The 23463-nt window shown below is 43.7% G+C and overlaps 1 protein-coding gene across 1 annotated transcript; it reads left to right on the forward strand.

The window, feature by feature from the left end:
- The first annotated feature begins 8948 nt into the window (after positions 1-8948).
- dpysl4 (dihydropyrimidinase like 4) lies at positions 8949-19656 on the forward strand. Its single transcript, XM_054598342.1, has 15 exons — positions 8949-8987; positions 10046-10134; positions 10307-10491; positions 10580-10744; positions 11412-11473; positions 11603-11683; positions 11806-11874; positions 12140-12260; positions 14042-14198; positions 15943-16084; positions 16234-16318; positions 16535-16620; positions 16720-16899; positions 18095-18260; positions 19565-19656. Exons 1-15 carry the CDS (start codon positions 8949-8951, stop codon positions 19654-19656), a joined length of 1719 nt encoding a protein of 572 aa, XP_054454317.1.
- Positions 19657-23463: the final 3807 nt, after the last annotated feature.

A 23463-nucleotide genomic window follows, 5' to 3' on the forward strand; every position in this document is an offset into this window, starting at 1 on the left:
CAGCAGCTGGTGAGTCAAACAGCAACACGGTTTACTGCTGGGGGGCTTTCTGCTGGGGCAACCCATGTAAACGCTGGGGCAAAACATGTAAACGCTGGGGCAAAACATGTAAACGCTGGGGCAAAACATGTAAACGCTGGGGCAAAACATGTAAACGCTGGGGCAAAACATGTAAACGCTGGGGCAAAACATGTAAACGCTGGGGCAAAACATGTAAACGCTGGGGCAACACATGTAAACGCTGGGGCAACACATGTAAACGCTGGGGCAACACATGTAAACGCTGGGGCAACACATGTAAACGCTGGGGCAACACATGTAAACGCTGGGGCAACACATGTAAACGCTGGGGCAACACATGTAAACGCTGGGGCAACACATGTAAACGCTGGGGCAACACATGTAAACGCTGGGGCAACACATGTAAACGCTGGGGCAACACATGTAAACGCTGGGCAACACATGGGGGCAACACATGTAAACGCTGGGGCAACACATGTAAACGCAACACATGTAAACGCTGGGCAACACATGTAAACGCTGGGGCAACACATGTAAACGCTGGGCAACACATGGGGGGCAACACATGTAAACGCTGGGCAACACATGTAAACGCTGGGCAACACATGTAAACTCTGGGCAACACATGTAAACGCTGGGCAACACATGTAAACGCTGGGCAACACATGTAAACGCTGGGCAACACATGTAACACATGTAAATGCTGGGGCAACACATGTAAACTGGGGCAACACATGTAAACGCTGGGCAACACATGTAAACGCTGGGGCAACACATGTAAACATGTAAACTGGGGCAACACATGTAAATGCTGGGGCAACACATGTAAACACTGGGGCAACACATGTAAACGCTGGGCAACACATGTAAACGCTGGGCAACACATGTAAACTCTGGGCAACCCATGTAAACGCTGGGCAACACATGTAAACACTGGGGCAACACATGTAAACGCTGGGGCAACACATGTAAACTCTGGGGCAACACATGTAAACGCTGGGGCAACACATGTAAACGCTGGGCAACACATGTAAACTCTGGGGCAACACATGTAAACGCTGGGCAACACATGTAAACTCTGGGGCAACACATGTAAACGCTGGGGCAACACATGTAAACGCTGGGGCAACACATGTAAACTCTGGGGCAACACATGTAAACTCTGGGGCAACACATGTAAACGCTGGGGCAACACATGTAAACGCTGGGGCAACACATGTAAACGCTGGGGCAACACATGTAAACGCTGGGGCAACACACACAAATCAATTAATTACATCAGCGTAAAGGTTTTAATATTCCAGTTTATGTTTTAGTGTCTGCAGGCCTCCAGAGTCCAGCAGCTGAAAACTCAGCAGGGTCAGCTCAGTCCGGATCAGACCAAGCAACCTGAGGATTCAGAAGTATTCAGGGTTTGAACCAGCAGCCTACAGACTAAGGCATGTTAGCTCAACTGCCCCACTGACCTGCCTCTGGATGCTGTCAGCCAATCAGAGCAGGACCCAGCTGTCAGCTGACCTTGGAACTACACAGTCACATATCAAAGACGAAGACACGGATGGTTTCCACGGCCACAGATTGATGTTGTGTTTCAGTGAAAACCACAACCGGCAAAATGCTAACTCTCTCACTGTTAGCTACTGTTTATTGAGAACTTCTGGTTTAGGAACCTGATATGCAGCTGATAAACACACATTCTGGCCTAACAAGGCCCGCTGGACTAAAGTGGTGCTATACTTCATACAGTGTTAGCTCAGCCAACTGGACTTCATGCAATGTTAGCTCAGCTAGCTAGAAGTCATACAGTGTTCGCTAAGCCGGAAAACTTTGCGAGCTAACCTAGCTGAATTCTAAAGGTTGACTTCAGTGTTGAGGTAGTTGATTGGGTCAGTTACAGCCAGTTGGTGGGTAAATGAAGCTTCAGGGACAAAAGCAAAGCGTGATGAACGACAACAGATGTTCAGTAAAACGGTTGCTCACTTACAGTGATGAGCTCACACAGTAGCATCCCACGGTATAAAACATTAGAAACGGTTGTTGAAGGGAACGTTCTCCTCTGTCCTGTTATAGGTTCAGTTGAATTTACCTTTTTTCTGATTGTCTGATCCACATGCAGACTGGAGAGTGAAGTAACATTGTTGAGCCTTTCAGCTCCACTCGTGGATCCACGGTTACAATGTGTAACTTTCCAGCCCCCTTGAGTCATCCCGGGACCAAACACTGATGAAGAAAACTATTTTTCATGGCATCAGGAGGTCTGCTAGAGCTGAACAACTGAACAACAGGAACGCAGAACTAAACAAAACAATGTTCTGATCTGAAAAAATAAAGAAGTCAGAAAGAAGTTAAAAAAACTGGTCACAAACGTTTGATTTAAAAAATAAAGGTCTTCAGTTCACTGTCATCAGTGGTGAGATTTTACACATTAACCATGAGTTCAAACTGATGGAGGAAAGTAACAGAGTAGAGTCAGTCTTTAAACGACCCCCTTGAATAATGGAGGATAGTTTCACGATACAACAAATATATTATGTATATATATAAATATATATACACATATATATATATATATTAAAATATCATATGAGATTAATGCTCCTTCTAAGCTTTAATTGCATATCCGGGCTTTGAGTTTTACTTCCCACCAATTTGTTGGTTAAATATTAATCCATTTAGTTTTAATTCTTAACTTTTAACAACAGAACATAATTTATTTTAAATGTCAAGTATCTTCCCTCAACGGAAACCGGTTCAGAACCGAATCAACACGATGAATCCGTTCTTTTGAAAACTGGATCTTGTACTTACGTATTATTTCAGATGATATTTTTCTATCTCTGATGTGAGTCTGAACTCATTAAACATCCGAACAGTTGGCAGTTTGATGTGAATACAGATTAAAATGGTGGAATTGAGAGTGAAGAAAAAACAGTGTTCGTGTTTTGTTGTTGTTTTTTCTTTTTATGGTTAAGCAGCGCAGACTGGATGGACCCAAATGCAGACTTTTGGGGCAAAGTGGATGAAGGAAGGTCGGGGTGGCTGGGTAGCAGGTTTAGCCCCTCTGGAGGCTGATGGACGGGGCAGGTCAGAAGGCATCCAGACGGGTTAGGTAACTCAGGAGATTAAGGAAAAAGGCTTCAGAGGAAGCTCCAGAAGTCTTTCATGGAGGCTGCATCCCTCAGGAGGACGACAACAAGACCCATCTGGAGATCAAAGAAGATGGTTACGGAACCCTCCAGAGGTGCCCCAGACACAAGACCCCGCTGGAACAAGACCGCAGAGACATAATCCCACTGGAACAAGACAATGGAGACATGTCTACTGGAACAAGACCACAGAAACATGATCCTACTGGAACAAGACCATGGGGACAAGACCCCACTGGAACAAGACCACGGAGACATGACCCCACTGGAACAAGACCATGGGGACCAGTGGCGGTTTTAGACACGGGCCACCCGGGCGGTGGCCCGGGCGGCACTTTTTCAAGCCACGTGGGGGGCGGAACGACCAAGTAAATAAATAAATAATAATCTCGGCTGCGAAGCGGTTTTCTATTATCTATCATATCACTGTGGGGAATTGGCGAATTGGCGCCCCCTGCGGCTGCAGGCGCTCCTGCTTGCGCCCCTGCTTGCTAAGAAGGTGACATCTATGTGTGAAAACGGGGAAGGGGAGGGAGGGCGGGGGAAAAGTTCACCTTGGAACAGACAAGTGGGGGGACGGGGGGATCCACTGTAGGCTATAGAGCAATACTATAATACAATAAGTGGGCGCAAGTCAGTCACACCTCGACTTTCTTGCAAAAAACGCACAGTTGCAATTGTGCACAGTTTGTCTTTCATTTATTTAGTAAAAAAAAAAAAAAAAAAAACGCACTCGGAGGGGTCTCGCCCGGGGTGTAATTCCATGTAGAACCGCCACTGATGGGGACAAGACCCCACTGAGACATGACCCCTCTGGAACAAGACAACAGAGACATGGCCCCACTGGAACAAGACCATGGGGACATGACCCCACTGGAACAAGACCACGGAGACATGACCCCACTGGAACAAGACCACGGGGACATGACCCCACTGGAACACGTCTATAGTTCTGTTATTCGCTCGCATGACTTCTCCTACCATTGTTATGCCGATGACACCCAGCTGGTCTTGTCATTTCCCCCCGGTGACACCCAAGTGGAGGCACGCATTGCTGCGTGCTTGGCTGACATCTCGAAGTGGATGGCGACACACCACCTGAAGCTCAACCTGGACAAAACCGAGCTACTGTTCCTCCCGGGGAAGGGTTGCCCGCACCGAGACCTGTCCATCACCATTGATGATGCCGTGGTGACGCCAACTGGGACTGTGAGGAATCTGGGTGTGACCCTGGACGACCAACTGTCGCTCTCAGCAAACATTGCATCGGTCACACGCTCCTGCAGATTCCTCCTCTACAACATCAGGAGGATTCTCCCCTTCCTCACTGAGGAGACGGTGCAGGTGCTCTACAGGCTCTGGTCATCTCCCGCCTGGACTACTGCAACTCACTACTTGCCGGAGCCCCGGCGTCGGCCATCAGACCTCTAGAGCTCGTCCAGAAAGCTGCAGCTCGTCTGGTGTTCAATCGCCCCAAGTTCTCCCACACAACTTCCCTTCTCCGTTCTCTACACTGGCTCCCTGTAGGAGCATCCAGTTACAGACTCTGGTGCTAGCCTACAGGGCAGTGAGAGGAACAGCTCCTTCCTATCTCCAGGCCCTTCAAGCCCTGCACCCCCGCCCAACCACTCCGCTCTGCTGCCCCGTCGCTCAGAGGTCCCTGCAGCCGATCCACCCGGTCACAGCTTCTCTCTGTCCTGACCCCACAGTGGAGGAATGAACTCCCCACTGATGTCAGGACAGCAGAGTCGCTGCCCATCTTTCGGCGCAGGTTGAAAACTCACCTCTTCATGAAGTACTACCCTGAGCCTTCCTCGTAGCACTTATTGTATTCGTATCAGTTCATTGCACTTATTGTTTTCGTAGTAATTTGCTTCTGCACTATACTTTTGCTCTGGTTTATGCTCTTAGATGCTTGTTTAAGAAAGGAGATGCACTTATGACTTCTGGTGACTAGTAGTTCTCTTGAATACACTGATTGTAAGTGGCTTTGGATAAAAGCGTCTGCTAAATGACTGTAATGTAATGTAATGACATGACCCCACTGGAACAAGACCATGGAGACATGACCCCACTGGAACACAACCATGGAGACATGACCCCACTGGAACACAACCATGGAGACATGACCCCACTGGAACACTACCATGGGGACATGACCCCACTGGAACAAGACCATGGAGACATGACCCCACTGGAACACAACCATGGAGACATGACCCCACTGGAACACAACCATGGAGACATGACCCCACTGGAACACAACCATGGAGACATGACCCCACTGGAACACAACCATGGAGACCCCCATGGAACACAACCATGGACATGACCCCACTGGAACACTGGAGACATGACCCCACTGGAACAAGACCATGGAGACATGACCCCACTGGAACAAGACCATGGAGACATGACCCCACTGGAACAAGACCATGGAGACATGACCCCACTGGAACAAGACCATGGAGACATGACCCCACTGGAACAAGACCATGGAGCCATGACCCCACTGGAACAAGACCATGGAGCCATGACCCCACTGGAACAAGACCATGGAGACATGACCCCACTGGAACAAGACCATGGAGCCATGACCCCACTGGATTATAGTTTACCGAGGTCAGCTGGAGGCTCAGGCACTTGGTACTGCTGCAGCTCAGCAGGACTGGGTGTCAGCTGGACCCTGATTGAGCACCTGGTTGGATCCCGTCCTGAGGGGAGATCGACAGTCCTTTGACAGATGACTAAATTAATCGTCCTGCTGCTTCCCCCTCACAATGAAAACTAGATCCAAACTCAACGGAGGAGTTCTGCATCACGACTTGACATAATGATTGCTTGCAGGACAAATGCTTCCTGAGTAGTTTCCACAACAACCCATGCAGATGGTTTGTTGATGTAGGAAACACAATTCTCACCTGATTACTGGCAAATATAAATACGGACAATCAGTCTTCAAGACTTGAGTTGAGAAACAAAGTCTGACCAAAGAAAGACTTAATTATCATTATCGTCTTTTATACTAAACTTATATACATTTTCTTTATTTTATTTTCTCTCCTGATTGAAATACTGTCACAGTTTGCCTTTGAGATTCTGTCCGACAGGAAGTGACTTTTCAGTTTAACGAGAGCTTCATGTTCACATGAAATTACAGACTTTGTTACGGTCCACTGAGTGTGTGTGTGTGTGTGAGTGTTTGTGTGTGTGTGTGAGTGTGTGTGTGAGTGTGTGTGTGTGTGTGTGTGTGTGTGTGTGTGTGTGTTTGTGTGTGTGTGTGTGTGTGTGTGTGTGTGTGAGTGTGTGTGTGTGTGTGTGTGTGTGTGTGTGTGTGTGTGTGTGTGTGTGTGTGTGTGTGTGTGTGTGTATGTGTGTGTATGTGAGTGTTTGTGTGTGTGAGTGTGTGTATGTGTGAGTGTGTGTGAGTGTGTGTGTGTGTGTGAGAGAGATATGATAGAGTGAATGTGACAGGCAGAGAGAATCCAGTTCAGACTGCAGCGTCTTCAGAGATCAGCAGAAATGAGCGCTGACCCGAGAGGATCAAGTCTAGAGAGTCAAACAGTCAAAAAGTCTCTCTGTGTTCGTTGGGCCTGAAACCTTCAGAGCGTTCGCTTGATGCCACATGACGATGTCACATGACGATGTCACATTATGATGTCACATGATGTCAGACTTGATAAATAACCAATAACAGCTGATAGTAGATGGATCAGCTTCAGTTACAGCATGATTATGTCAAACAGATAAAGTAGTTCCTGAGGTTCAACTGGGATTCAAACCAACAACCTCTCATGAGCATCTGATTCAGACCTCCTCCTCTTCTTCATCAGGACTCGTGTTTCTCCTCCTCTTCTTCATCAGGACTCGTGTTTCTCCTCCTCTTGCTCCCTCCGATCAGTTCCTCTCAGTCTCAGTTTGAGGTCACAGTTGCTCCCTCCTCCTCCCCCTCCTTCTGGTCTCCTCCCCCACTCCTCTTCTTCCTCTCCTTGTCTCGTCACAGATCAGATCTCTCCATGATGTCTGGGAGGAGGTGTTCTCAGGAGGATGACTGCTCCTCGCTCCTCTCCCGGCTGGGTTCCGACTCTCCTCGTCCTCGGATGAAGTATGGAGGGATGTTCTGCAGCGTCGAAGGAGCTTTCGAGAACAAAACTCTGAACTTCGAGTCGTTCAGTCCACAAACACAGCGTCGCAGAGCCGCCGGAACCCAAAGCCAGGGGCATGACGGAGGAGAAGGAGGAGGAGGACGAGGAGGAGGACCGACGGTGGTGTTTCCCTCTGGACACACCCGGGAAAACTACGGCAAGAGAGAGGTTAAAGAGACGACATTCATATCACATTTTATTAAGATGTCTCTGTGTTTGAACGCTGCTCAACAAACAAACAACGGTTTGTGAATACTTTCTAGATATTTAAGTCATTTAAAAACAAGGATGGAAATATTTAAAAATATTTATAATTCAGATTTAGTGCTGAAACGTTAAAATAATTAAACCTGATTAATGTCTGTTGAAAAATTATTTGAGAAACAAATTGAAATTGTTCTCATCAGTTTTCAGTGATTTCAAAGCTGATCACAATAGATACAAGCGATATAAATATAAATAAACAAAAAGGCTATTTAACATAAAAGATCAATACACTAATGCTCATAATTATGTGGTTGAGGTATTCGTAAAGAATCACGTTTAAATAAATCAGTCGAATTCAGACACATTAAAGTTTAAAGACAAACTGATGATGTGACAAAATAATCAATTCATAAATAATGACATCCATCATTTTATCAATAAAATGAGGAAGCAGCTTTTTTATTTCTCTCATCATGTCACCCTTCTCCCGGAAACGTTTCTGGGACCACCTGTCAAAATAAAAGTATGAGCAGTTCACCCCACCTTAGAACATGAAGTCAGTGATGTTCTCCGTTTACTGAAGTTAAAATGATTCATTCATTACTGATTACTTTAAGTAACTGAGCCAACATTTTCTGATTATACTGAATTCATATTTTTATATTTGCAGTGTGTTATTCGCACTTGGTTTCATTAAAAGGTGCGTGTATTTACCTTTAAATACATCCTGATGTGACCTGAGTATTTACCTTTAAATACATCCTGATGTTACCTGAGTATTTACCTTTAAATACATCCTGATGTTACCTGAGTATTTACCTTTAAATACATCCTGATGTTACCTGAGTATTTACCTTTAAATACATCCTGATGTTACCTGAGTATTTACCTTTAAATACATCCTGATGTTACCTGAGTATTTACCTTTAAATACATCCTGATGTTACCTGAGTATTTACCTTTAAATACATCCTGATGTTACCTGAGTATTTACCTTTAAATACATCCTGATGTTACCTGAGTATTTACCTTTAAATACATCCTGATGTTACCTGAGTATTTACCTTTAAATACATCCTGATGTTACCTGAGTATTTACCTTTAAATACATCCTGATGTTACCTGAGTATTTACCTTTAAATACATCCTGATGTGACCTGAGTATTTACCTTTAAATACATCCTGATGTGACCTGAGTATTTACCTTTAAATACATCCTGATGTTACCTGAGTATTTACCTTTAAATAGAGATAATGTTCGTCTAGGGGACTTTATTTTGAAGCTCTACACCGGAAACGGGGTGTGTAGTGTCGAGAGCGTGACGTCATCAGCGACAGCAACAAAAGCATCCTGAGTGTGTGAGAGAGAGAGAGAGAGAGAGAGAGAGAGAGAGAGAGAGCGGATCAATCAGCCGATAGATCGATCAGGATGTCGTTCCAGAACAAGAAGAGCAGCGTCAGAGCCGCGGTAGGTCCGACCCGAACCGAGAGGAGGAGGAGGAGGACCAGGAGGATGAGGAGGACCAGGAGGATGATGATGAGGAGGATGACCGAGAGGAGAGATGAGGAGGAGGATGAGATGAGGAGGAGGATGATGAAGCTCTGAGGAGGATGATGATGAGGAGGACCAGGAGGATGATGAGGAGGAGGAATGATGATGAGGATGATGAGAGGAGGATGAGGAGGATGATGAGGAGGAGGATGAGGAGGATGATGATGATGAGGAGGACCAGGAGGATGAGGAGGAGGATGATGAGGAGGAGGATGAGGATGATGATGAGGAGGAGGATGAGGATGATGATGAGGAGGATGATGATGATGAGGAGGATGAGGATGAGGATGATGATGAGGAGGACCAGGAGGATGAGGAGGAGGATGATGAGGAGGAGGAGGATGATGAGGAGGATGGATGATGATAGGATGATAAGGATATATGATATAAGGATATGATATATGATGACCAGGAGGATGTAGTTATATATATATTATATATATATATATATATATATATATATATAATATATATATATAGTTATATATATATATATAGTTATATATATATATATATTATATATATAAACTATATATATATATATATATATATATATATATATATATAACTATATATATATAGTTATATATAACTATATATATATATAGTTATATATAACTATATATATAGTTATATATATATATATATAACTATATATATATTATATATATATATATATATATATATATATATATAGTTATATATAACTATATATATATATATATAGTTATATATATAGTTATGTATAGTTATATATGGATACATTCTGAGATGATGGGACATCTCAGAATGTATCTGGTGTTTGTTGTGGTTCCTGTCAGAATGTAAGAACGACGTGTGCATCAGATGCCTTTGACTTCATGTTTCTGAGACGTTTATTATAATTATATCTGGTTTTATATCAGCTGTTTTATGTTTTAATATTCAGGTGAGATGCTCCCGTTTTACCCAGCATCCTCTCTGTCTGTTTCCAGGGTGACTGTCTGATCATCAAAGGAGGAAAGATAGTCAACGATGACCAGTCGTTCTACGCTGACGTCTACGTCGAGGATGGGACCATTAAGTAAATATATTCATATTCATATTCATATATATTGCTGACAGTGCTGGTTTTCAGTGGTCCAGCTGGATGTCCACCTGACCTCCACCTGATCTCCAGGTGTGTTGAGAGAAGACCTCCCACACCTCTTACTGTCTCTGACATCATCAGTCTTCCTTTCCTTGGTCATGATCAGACAGATCGGTGAGAACCTGATGGTCCCGTCTGGCGTGAAGACGGTTGATGCGTACGGTCAGCTGGTGATCCCTGGAGGAGTCGACGCCAACACCAACCTGAACGCTCCGCAGAGCGGCATGAGCCCCGCCGACGACTTCTACCAGGGAACCAGAGCCGCCTTGTCCGGAGGAACCACCACCATCAGTCAGATGATCCATAGTTACCCATCAGTACTCATCAATCCTCCTCAGGCCCATAACGGTAGTAGTAACGATGGTGGTTGTGTTTTCAGTGGACCATGTGCTGGTGGAGCCGGGGACTAGTTTACTGACAGCCTTCAATCAGTGGAGGGATACGGCAGAGCAGAGGGCGTGCTGCGACTTCTCCCTACACCTGGACATCACCCGCTGGCATGAAGGACTCTATGAGGAGCTGGAGACGCTCATCAAAGACCAAGGTCTGAGGAAAGATCCATGAAGTACTGATCCATGAAGTACTGATCCTCAACTTCTCAATCCTGGTTGATACAGAATTTATCTTTGAGTGACAATAAAGAAAATAAAGACAATAAAGACACTAAAGACACTAAAGACAATAAAGACAATAAGGATACTAAAGACAAAGACAATAAAGAAAATAAAGACAATAATGACATTAAAGACAATAAAGATAATAAAGACACTAAAGACATTAAAGATACTAAAGGCACTGAACAAACTTCAGTTAATAATGACTTATTGAGATATATATATATATCTACATAGAACGTTGCACAGAGTTTATTTTTAACTTGTTCAGCCTTGTTCTTCTGTGTTTAGCCAAATGTCTATTTCTCTGCATGTACATAGAGAGTAGCTAAATACAGGATTCACATGCCTCATATGTGTTCAAACTCACTGGGCCAATTAAGGTGATTTTTATCATTAAAAGAGAATCATAAAGATACTGCTTTTAAAATAAAACCTTCACCCCACACATTTTAGACCTAACTACAAGCTTGAGAAAAAATGATATTTATTGAGTTTGTTTTTTAAGAAACGTGTGTTTAAACAGGAAAGAGATGGAGGAACACTGGATAAACCATCTGAGTGAACTCTGTATTAACTGTAATATTTGTGTTTCAGGTGTGAACTCGTTCCTTTTCTTCATGGCTTACAAAGACAAATACCAGAGCTCCGACTCTCAGGTGAACTACAGTAGAATGATTATTGTTGCTTGTTGCTTGTTGTAGTTGTTGTCGTTGTTGAGATTGTTTGGGTTAATGCAGGTCAATGTCTTTATTTGACTGAATCTGCTTCCTGGTGTCGGGTTTCAGCTCTATGAGGCGTTTGGGGTCCTCCGGGATCTTGGAGCCATCGCACAGGTCCACGCTGAGAATGGTGACATCATTGATGAGGTAATACACCTGAGTAAAGTAAATTAAAAAATACAGTAATATGAACTCAGAGGACAAACATCTGCTGAAATGTCATTATTGTTCATATTTCCACAGTGAATTTAAACTTGTTTGTGTTTCAGGAACAGAAGAAGCTTCTCGTTCTCGGCATCACTGGACCTGAAGGACACGTTTTATCACATCCTGAGGAGGTACACAAACCTGTCATTACACCTGTCACACACCTGTAATTACACCTGTCACACATTTGTAATTACACCTGTCACATACCTGTCACACACCTGTAACAACATCATCATATAAACTCCCACCCTCGGTTGTCAGGGCCAGTGACTCGTATGTATTACTGATGATGATGATGTGTGTGTGTGTGTGTGTGTGTGTGTGTGTGTGTGTGTGTGTGTGTGTGTGTGTGTGTGTGTGTGTGTGTGTGTGTGTTGTAATGTTGTGTTTCAGGTGGAGACGGAGGCGGTGTATCGGGCTGTCACCATCGCCAAACAGGCCAACTGTCCGCTATACGTTACCAAGGTGATGAGCAAATCTGCTGCTGACGTCATCGCCAAAGCCAGGAAGAAAGGTGACGTCTTCATTCTCATGTGTTCTTCACACCTTTCAATCCACATCAGGTTCAGATTTAACTTTTCATTTAGAAGAACTCTGATCCGGTCAGCCAGTCCACAGGTACTATCTCACAAGACAAAGCCCACAAAGACAGTCCAACAATATCCAGAGCTTTCAGCATCTCAGGGTAAGGGTTTTCATGGAGAACAAGTCATATGGGTTGAGGTGATCCTGAAAGTGCATTTTCAGTCCAGGTCAGCTGTTGTCCTCCCTACTGAGAACAGTCTGGACCAAGTCCTTCCTCTTTCTACTGAGTCATCTCATGATTTGTCAGAACCACTTTATACTAAAACCCAAAGAGTTTTTGCCTCAGTGACCACCGGAGCTGCAGCCTTTCTGCTCAGAGCAGTTCCATGAATGCTGGGTACTGTGAACTGTTTGGTTTATCGGTGAGGCTCATCCTCCTCATCCGCCTGGAATCCTCTTTTGGTCTCAAAAGACACCTCTCATGGTTCAAATCCTACCTCTCAGAGAGACAACATTTCTTCGTTCACAAGGAGTCCCCCAAGGCTCGCTGCTCGATCCCCTCCTCTTCATTACATTACATTACATTACATTACAGTCATTTAGCAGACGCTTTTATCCAAAGCGACTTACAATCAGTAGTATATTACATATCATTCACCCATTCACACACTGATGACAGGCTACCATCAAGGTGCCACCATCAGACTCTAACTAACATTCATGCAACATCCAGTCCACACCGATGGCAAGCCTTCAGGAGCAACTTGGGGTTAAGTGTCTTGCCCAGGGACACATCGACTGCCGAAGCCGGGTATCGAACCACCGACCTTCTGATTGGAGAACTACCTTGCTCTCCACTACGCCACAGCCGCCCCATCTTCATCCTTTACATCCTCCCCCTCGGTCTCATCATTACTCAGCATGGTCTCCAGTTACGCTGTTATGCCGACAACATCTAATTATACAACTCTACTAAATATATATCACCACAACGCCACCAAATCCAACATCACCAACTGCCTGAAGGACATACAATTCTGGATGAGCACCAATTTCCTCAAGATAAACTGCAACAAATCTGAAGTCATCATCACACCAACAGCTTGTCCGTCATCGTCGATGGCTCCACTGTCGCCCCTTCTTCCAACAACTGCAACCTTGGAGTACTTTTCCCCTGGAACTCTCTTCCCACTCATATCCAGACCTTATAGATCCTGTGTTCGCACGGCCGAACATGTCCGCCAGTGAAAAAGGCACAAGTAGCTCCAGCAGTTCCACTTTTCCATATTTTGATTATTAACCAGAGAATTCATTGCTGCAAGTCAATGGGAATTCCTCAGTGTGTTCTCCAACAATCCTGCTTCCCAGATGACATTCCTCCCAACCACACTGCCCCCTCCCAGCAGGTGGTGGACCACACAAGATACTCGCTCAGTGTTTTAGCTTGTTCCCAACCGGGCAGGATGAGTACACACCCAGCCATCAGAGGCTTGAGCTCTCCTATCAGGTCTGGCCAGCAGTGAGATCCAGTCTCCCTAGTCTGGATGAGGTGCTGCAGCTACTACTATGTTGGTGATCCAGTAAGGGTCTTTGAATGGCTCTTTGTCTGAGAACCATTGTGTTTTGGGAGACCGGATGTGCAACTGCCAGGACATTTAAGCTCCCAGAGTCACAGGGAAGCACAAAACCCTCCACTACCATATTGTTGTGATTCTCGGAGAGGAACTCAAACAGATTGTAGGTCAAACATCCTCATGTTTCTGTCCTCAGGTATCGTGGTGTACGGGGAGCCAATCACTGCCAGCCTGGCCACTGACGGCTCTCACTATTGGTCCAAAGACTGGGCCACGGCTGCTGCCTTTGTCATGAGCCCACCTCTGAATAGGGATCCTACAACTCCACAGTACCTGACCTCCTTGTTAGCATGGTTAGTACGGCTCTACCTCTCTGTTAGTATGTTCAGTACGACTCAACCTCTCTGTTAGTATGTTCAGTACGACTCAACCTCTCTGTTAGTATGTTCAGTACAGCTATACCTCTGTTAGTATAGTTAGTACGACTCTACCTCTCTGTTAGCATGGTTAGTACGACTCTACCTCTCTGTTAGCATGGTTAGTACGGCTCTACCTCTCTGTTAGCATGGTTAGTACGGCTCTACCTCTCTGTTAGCATGGTTAGTACGGCTCTACCTCTCTGTTAGCATGGTCAGTACGGCTCTACCTCTCTGTTAGCATGGTCAGTACGGCTCAACCTCTCTGTTAGCATAGTCAGTACGGCTCTACCTCTCTGTTAGCATAGTCAGTACGACTCTACCTCTCTGTTAGTATAGTCAGTACGACTCTACCTCTCTGTTAGTATAGTTAGTACGACTCTACCTCTCTGTTAGCATGGTTAGTACGGCTCTACCTCTCTGTTAGCATGGTCAGTACGGCTCTACCTCTCTGTTAGCATGGTCAGTACGGCTCAACCTCTCTGTTAGTATAGTCAGTACGGCTCTACCTCTCTGTTAGTATAGTCAGTACGGCTCTACCTCTCTGTTAGTATAGTCAGTACGACTCTACCTCTCTGTTAGTATAGTCAGTACGACTCTACCTCTCTGTTAGTATAGTTAGTACGACTCTACCGCTCTGTTAGTATAGTTAGTACGACTCTACCTCTCTGTTAGTATAGTTAGTACGACTCTACCTCTCTGTTAGTATAGTTAGTACGACTCTACCTCTCTGTTAGTATAGCTAGTACGACTCTACCTCTGTTAGTATAGCTAGTACGACTCTACCTCTCTGTTAGTATAGCTAGTACGACTCTACCTCTCTGTTAGTATAGCTAGTACGACTCTACCTCTCTGTTAGTATAGCTAGTACGACTCTACCTCTCTGTTAGTATAGTTAGTACGACTCTACCTCTCTGTTAGTATGTTCAGTACGACTCTACCTCTGTTAGTATGGTCAGTACGACTCAACCTCTCTGTTAGCATGGTCAGTACGGCTCTACCTCTCTGTTAGCATGGTCAGTACGGCTCTACCTCTCTGTTAGCATGGTCAGTACGGCTCTACCTCTCTGTTAGCATGGTCAGTATGGCTCTACCTCTCTGTTAGTATAGTCAGTACGGCTCTACCTCTCTGTTAGTATAGTTAGTACGACTCTACCTCTCTGTTAGTATAGCTAGTATGACTCTACCTCTCTGTTAGTATAGTTAGTACGACTCTACCTCTCTGTTAGTATAGTTAGTTAGTATAGTTAGACTCTACCTCTCTGTTAGTATGTTCAGTACGACTCTACCTCTGTTAGTATGGTCAGTACGACTCAACCTCTCTGTTAGCATGGTCAGTACGGCTCTACCTCTCTGTTAGTATAGTCAGTACGGCTCTACCTCTCTGTTAGTATAGTTAGTACGACTCTACCTCTCTGTTAGTATAGTTAGTACGACTCTACCTCTCTGTTAGTATAGCTAGTATGACTCTACCTCTGTTAGTATAGTTAGTACGACTCTACCTCTCTGTTAGTATGTTCAGTACGACTCTACCTCTCTGTTAGTATGGTCAGTACGACTCAACCTCTCTGATAGTATGGTTAGTATGACTCCTCCTCTCTGTTAGCATGGTTAGCATTAATGTAGCCATACAACCCATGATTCAAGTTAACTTGAAATGAGCTGTTTTTTTTTTTTCCAGTGGAGACCTCCAGGTGACATCCAGCGCTCAGGCCAGCTTCTCCACAGCTCAGAAAGCAGTCGGTAAAGATGACTTCACTCTGATCCCAGAGGGAACCAACGGAATTGAGGAGAGGATGTCCGTGGTGTGGGATAGAGCCGTGGTAAGGTCCATGCGAGCGTGTTGATGCAGACATTGGGCTGTATAGATGAAAACTCTAAACTATTGTAAAGTTTCCACTTCAAAGGTATTGGGACAATATGATGGAATATGAATGTGGAGACTCAGATTTTTGTCATTCTTTCCCTCCAGTCTACGGGAAAAATGGATGAGAACGACTTTGTCGCAGTAACGAGCACCAACGCTGCTAAACTCTTCAACATTTACCCACGCAAAGGTATCCCATCAGTCGGAAGACGTTCCAGTGTGGAGAAGATAAAGACACTGTTGCTGCACTTTATCTACCCACACACCAGTTTAAAAGATTCTGTCTTTTTTAACTCAGGAAATGCTATGCCATATTTATGCAAAGATCCAGCAGCAGTGCTGTTTGCTTAAAGCAGTATTCACACATCTGTAACACAGTAAACTGGTGTATCTGTCCCATGTTCAGGAAGGATCGCTGTAGGATCAGATGCTGACATCGTCATTTGGAATCCAAAGGAGACACGAATTGTCTCTGCAAAGACTCACAACCTGGTAACAACACATCAATCAACATCATCAAGAATCTAATTCATCATCAATCATCTTAAACTGCCCATCATCCTTCTCCCCATGCTGTCTGTTTGTGTGTAGACGGTGGAGGTGAACATCCTGGAGGGTTTGGAGTTTCGAGGCGTTGCGTCAGTGGTGATCAGTGGCGGTCGAGTCGTTCTGGAGGACGGAAAACTCAATGTGACCAAAGGTTCAGGACGCTTCATTCCCAGAAAGGCTTTCCCAGACACCGTCTACAAGAGGATCAGGGCCCGCAGCAAGGTGACTAAGCGGTTAACTAGTTACCTAGTTTACTGTCTGACCAACTGGTTAACCTGTCTGACAGAAGATCATTGCTTGTAGCAAGGTAACCAACCAAATGGTAAACCTCCTGACTAACTGGTTAACCAGATGCCAGCTGACCTACATTACATTACATTACATTACAGTCATTTAGCAGACGCTTTTATCCAAAGCCACTTACAATCAGTGTATTCAACATAGGTATTCAAGAGAACTACTAGTCACCAGAAGTCATAAGTGCATCTCCTTTCTTAAACAAGCATCTAAGAGCATAAACCAGAGCAAAAGTATAGTGCAGAGGCAAATTACTACGAAAAGGAGTTCATTCCTCCACTGTGGGGTCAGGACAGAGAGAAGCTGTGACCGGGTGGATCGGCCGCAGGGACCTCTGAGCGACGGGGCAACCAGTCACCCCGAGGCAGCAGAGAGGAGTGGTGGGGGGGTGTAGGGCTTCATGGCCTGGAGATAGGAAGGAGCTGTTCCTCTCACTGCCCTGTAGGCTAGCACCAGAGTCTTAAACTGGATGCTCCTACAGGGAGCCAGTGTAGAGAACGGAGAAGGGAAGTTGTGTGGGAGAACTTGGGTCATTGAAAACCAGACGAGCTGCAGCTTTCTGGACCTACTTGTACATGAAAGTGCCTCACAGTTTGTATCAGGCTAAGAAGTGAATTAACTGTCAGATTAACAAGTTGTGTACAGTTGGAGGCCAACAAGCAACAACGAACTGCTTCAGCCTCTGTCTAGTCGGTGAACTATTTGATTTCTGATGGACTGATCAATGTAATAAATGGTAAATGGTTAATGGACTGCACTTGTTTATCTCTTTTATAGTCTTCCGACCACTCAAAGCGCTTTAACACTACATGTCACCATTCACTCATTCACTCCCATTCATAAACTTATGGGAGGGGCTACCATGCAAGGCGCCTCCTGCCCCTCAGGACTCTAACTAACATTCATTCCCATTCATACACCGATGGCACAGCATGCAGGAGCAATTTGGGGTTAACTGTCTTGCCCAAGGACACGCTGGCATGGACTAGCAAAACTGGGGATCGAACCGCCGATCTTCTGATTGAAGGACGACCCTGCTCTCCACAGATCCTCAGTCGCAAATGACCGATCAATCCATTAGGAATCAGTTTTCCTCAGACTTTTTGTCTCTTCGTCTCAGATGGCTGAGGCTCGCGGAGTCCCCCGTGGAAACTACGATGGTCCGGTTCATGATGTCATCAGCATGACTAAATCGGTCCCACCCACTCCGTCCACCAGGGGGCCCACCTGTCCGAAAACCCAGGCCAGCCTCCGAAACCTCCACCAATCAGGATTCACCCTGGCAGGTACATTACATTACATTACATTACAGTCATTTAGCAGACGCTTTTATCCAAAGCGACTTACAGGAAGTGTATTCAACATAGGTATTCAAGAGAACTACTAGTCACCAGAAGTCATGAGTGCATCTCCTTTCTTAAACAAGCATCTAAAAGCATAAGCCAGAGCAAAAGTACAGAAACAAACTAATATGATACAATAAGTGCAACAAACTAATACAAATGCAATAAGTGCTCAGAGGAAGGCTCAGGGTAGTACTTCTTTATCAGGTAGTACTTCTTTATCAGGTAGTACTTCTTTATCAGGGTAGTACTTCTTTATCAGGTAGTACTTCTTTATCAGGTAGTACTTCTTTATCAGGGTAGTACTTCTTTATCAGGTAGTACTTTTTATCAGGTAGTACTTCTTTATCAGGTAGTACTTCTTTATCAGGGTAGTACTTCTTTATCAGGTAGTGCTTCTTTATCAGGTAGTACTTCTTTATCAGGGTAGTACTTCTTGAAGAGGTGAGGTTAAAGATGGGCAGTGACTCTGCTGTCCTGAGGTCAGTGGGGAGTTCATTCCACCACTGAGGGGTCAGGACAGAAAGAAGCTGTGACCGGGTGGATCGGCTGCAGGGACCTCTGAGCGACGGGACAACCAGTCACCCCGAGGCAGCAGAGAGGAGTGGTGGGGGGGTGTAGGGCTTCATGGCCTGGAGATAGGAAGGAGCTGTTCCTCTCACTGCCCTGTAGGCACCAGAGTCTGTAACTGGATGCTCTTACAGGGAGCCAGTGTAGAGAACGGAGTGTTCACAAACGCAGGACACACATGTATCTGCAGTATTCTGTGTGTTCCCATAATCTGTTATCAATTATAGGTGATTGACTCTGTGTTGCATTCAGGGTAAACAGTCTAGACCACATGAAGTTTGTGACGTGATGTCACGGTGACTACATCCGCTTCTTCTAGACAGTCTGTTGACGTACTGAAACGTTGACATTTCACTTGTTATGAGAAGAAGATGATATAAGAATGTCCCCTGAGGTCGTTTTTTATTAATGCTAGCTAACAATAGGGATGTTACGCTTCATACATTATTATTGTCATTATTTTAACACAAACCACAATGTTTTATCTAACCATAAAAACTTGTTGCCTAAACTAAAAACAATGTTTCTCTATATTAACAACGTGGGTTAGGGTTATGAAATGTATTTTTGGTTCAGAATCGTTGGCATTCAAGTATTCAATCTATTTTTTTCTTGACGACTGGGTTTGTAAACTTCACTAATATAGATAATCATCTTCTTCTTCTTCTTCTGTCAAGGAAATCAGATCGATGACCACATACCTCGCCGCTCTGCTCAGAAGATTGTAGCGCCGCCTGGTGGACGATCCAACATTACATCCTTATCTTAAAAAAACAGGCTGATACAGCCGAACCCTAACAGAACCTACAACAGTAGAACTTGAGTACTAAGCCCTACAACAACCTAACAACTAGTACTACACCCTATAACAATTTTAATTAAATTACTATTGAACCCAACAACTAGTATTGAATAGTTTAAAAGCAGAACACAACAGTAACTAACACTACTAAATCCTACAATAATGATACATTGACTAGTACTTAATCAACAATTAGTTATATATACTAGTAAATACTAGTCGTAATAGTAACTTGTACTTCTGCTAGAATCAAACCCTTTGACAACCATCAAACTAGTGCTAAATTATAAGACAAAGATACTTCAACGAATTCAACTCAGTACTAATCCCTGGTACAACGGTAGTGAAACAAGGAAATTCTACACTGTTTACCCTGCCCTTCTAAACAATGGTACGACAACCTTACAAGTACGACAATCTTGCAAGTACCCAACCATACAATATCTCTTACTTCAACTAGTACTGAATGTTACAATGAAGATAATAATAAAAAGTACTTCCTACAGCTAGCACTTAATAATAATAAGGGTATTTCAAATTTCACAATCCCTGCAAAAGTGTTACTACAACACTGCAAATACTAAAGTCCTAAAACAGCCACACAACTAGTAATAAACCCAATAACAATAGTACTTCAAAAAGCACTACACCATATACCTTACAGCTAGTAGTAAACACTAGAACTGTAAAACTAGCACTGAATCCTACAACAATGGTACTACAACTCAACAGATACTACTTTAATGTTACAACTAGTACTTGAAGTTACAAAAGTGGGACTACAAACCAATAACTAGTACTAACTCCCACAACAATATAACAACACTTCAAATACCACTAAACAGTACAACTATTTACTAAATCCTTCACTTGCTGTACTTCAACAGAAGTAGTAATTAACGTTACAATAATGGTAGTACAACCAAACATCTAGTGCTAAATCCTACATCAATGATACTTTTAGGAGAACTGAATGTTAATGGTCTCCGTTAACCCTTACACATGTGGACTCAACATCATTTCATTTCATCACTTCATCGTGTTATCTTGTCTAGGGCACCGATAGTGATACTAGTAGTACTAGTAGTACTAGTAGTAGTAGTAGTAGTAGTAGTAGTACGATCCCAGATAATGCCTCCTGTTTCCTTTAGCGTGCTTTCATTAACAGTACAGTTATGATCACATCACTTCATCATCAGGCATTTGAAGACAACACAGTGGATCCAAACATTTTCTTTGTTCTAACTGCGGGACTTGTTGTTCTCAGATGTTCTTTTATTGTCAGCCATATTGTCCAAAAATCCCTTTAGTCATTACTCTAAGGCCAGTATTAACTCTAGGTCTTTAATATTACATGTCTCTTTCTAATTAAAGTTATTTTGGAGAATAACTATCGGAGGTCCATATCACTCTTATATCTGTTAGTCTCAATCTGAACCTCTTATTCTGTGTCATTATGGGACCATTATAATAATATTAATCTGCATTGGTCCGTGGTAGATTCACATGTTTAGTCCGGATGAGGACTTGTCTGTTTTATTCTCGTCAAACTGAGCTAAGTTTGTCCAGTCAGGACCAACTCACTATCTTTTACTTTAAATTCACTCATTGAGTTCATTTTATTTATTGATAAAGTAACTGACAGTGAACAGTTTTTCTCTGGATACAAAAACAGAATCTGAAACTTTCAAACTAACACTTTTAGACTTTTAGTCAACTTCCAGTGGTGCTAATAAATCCAGTAGTAGCCTTCAAGTAGCATTCCCTTCCGTACCACTGTTTAGTTTATAGGATGCCACCCAGAAATATCTAAAACAAACTATCATCCCCACAAAATCAAACTGCTCTGACCGGCCACGTACCTTAAGAAGTGGACTCCAAAATGCCGTCCACTGCTTTGTTCTGTTGGCCCAGCCACATACTGATAAACCGTGCAACCGAGTAACTTCAACAACCTCAGCCCGCCAGATAAAAGACCAGGAGGATGACCCAAATATTCTGACCCTTAAACTGACCTTTTAGTTTAAAGCACAGTGACTGGTGGCTGGCAAACAATACCTGCTATCCGTTTATCAATCCATAAACTCTGTTAACAATCTATAAACTCTGTTAACCAATCCATAAACTCTGTTAACCAATCTATGAACTCTGTTAACCAATCCATAAACTCTGTTAACCAATCCATAAACTCTGTTAACCAATCTATGAACTCTGTTAACCAATCCATAAACTCTGTTAACCAATCCATAAACTCTGTTAACCAATCCATAAACTCTGTTAACCAATCCATAAACTCTGTTAACCAATCAATATGCTCCGTTTACCCCTCCATGCACTTGGTTTACCATCTGTGTGCCACTTCATTATGTTATTTCTACCAGTTGACCCTGGGGGCTTTGTGTGATGGAGGTTTGTGACTTGAAGAAACTGCATCTTTTAACACACCGGTGGTCTGACTCAGCTATCAGAGGGTCTCTCCCCTTTAAAGCCCCCTTTTTACTGTATGACCCCAGATGACCTGTGAAGGGATTTTTAACAGTGTATTTGAATTGTAAAGACTTAATTTGATACCATGATCATTTTGTATTTTTTACAGTTTTTGTATCCTGGCAGTGTGAGCATCAGTGATTGTAGTGCTCACACACAGTTCAGCCGCAGTGCAGCCCACGTCATCCATGTTGGTGCCAAGTTGTTGCTATAGTGAGATAATGTTAAGTCAGATCCAACATGGCGTCCTTATTAAACACTGTAGAACACTCAGATCCAACATGGCGTCCTTATTCAACACTGTAGAACAGACTCAGATCCAACATGGCGTCCTTATTAAACACTGTAGAACACTCAGATCCAACATGGCGTCCTTATTAAACACTGTAGAACAGACTCAGATCCAACATGGCGTCCTTATTAAACACTGTAGAACAGACTCAGATCCAACATGGCGTCCTTATTAAACACTGTAGAACAGACTCAGATCCAACACGGCGTCCTTATTCAACACTGTAGAACACTCAGATCCAACATGGCGTCCTTATTAAACACTGTAGAACAGACTCAGATCCAACAGACTCAGATCCAACGTCCTTATTAAACACTGTAGAACAGACTCAGATCCAACATGGCGTCCTTATTAAACACTGTAGAACAGACTCAGATCCAACATGGCGTCCTTATTCAACACTGTAGAACAGACTCAGATCCAACATGGCGTCCTTATTAAACACTGTAGAACAGACTCAGATCCAACATGATCCTTATTCAACACTGTAGAACAGACTCAGATCCAACATGGCGTCCTTATTCAACACTGTAAACAGACTCAGATCCAACATGGCGTCCTTATTCTGTAGAACAGACTCAGATCCAACATGGCGTCCTTATTAAACACTGTAGAACAGACTCAGATCCAACATGGCGTCCTTATTCAACACTGTAGAACAGACTCAGATCCAACATGGCGTCCTTATTAAACACTGTAGAACAGACTCAGATCCAACATGGCGTCCTTATTAAACACTGTAGAACAGACTCAGATCCAACATGGCGTCCTTATTCAACACTGTAGAACAGACTCAGATCCAACATGGCGTCCTTATTAAACACTGTAGAACAGACTCAGATCCAACACGGCGTCCTTATTAAACACTGTAGAACAGACTCAGATCCAACACGGCGTCCTTATTCAACACTGTAGAACAGACTCAGATCCAACATGGCGTCCTTATTCAACACTGTAGAACAGACTCAGATCCAACATGGCGTCCTTATTCAACA

The sequence above is a fragment of the Anoplopoma fimbria genome, chromosome 5 (genome assembly GCF_027596085.1).
Source record: "Anoplopoma fimbria isolate UVic2021 breed Golden Eagle Sablefish chromosome 5, Afim_UVic_2022, whole genome shotgun sequence".
Classification (NCBI taxonomy): Eukaryota; Metazoa; Chordata; class Actinopteri; order Perciformes; family Anoplopomatidae; genus Anoplopoma; species Anoplopoma fimbria.

What these genes read in the sequence shown, in the direction of transcription:
- dpysl4 (XM_054598342.1), top strand. Translation starts at nt 8,949, where the DNA reads ATGTCGTTCCAGAACAAGAAGAGCAGCGTCAGAGCCGCG. An exon ending in CGCCAAAGCCAGGAAGAAAG is followed by an intron (nt 12,261 to 14,041) that starts GTGACGTCTTCA and finishes TTCTGTCCTCAG; the next exon opens with GTATCGTGGTGTACGGGGAG. An exon ending in ATCAGGATTCACCCTGGCAG is followed by an intron (nt 18,261 to 19,564) that starts GTACATTACATT and finishes TCTTCTGTCAAG; the next exon opens with GAAATCAGATCGATGACCAC.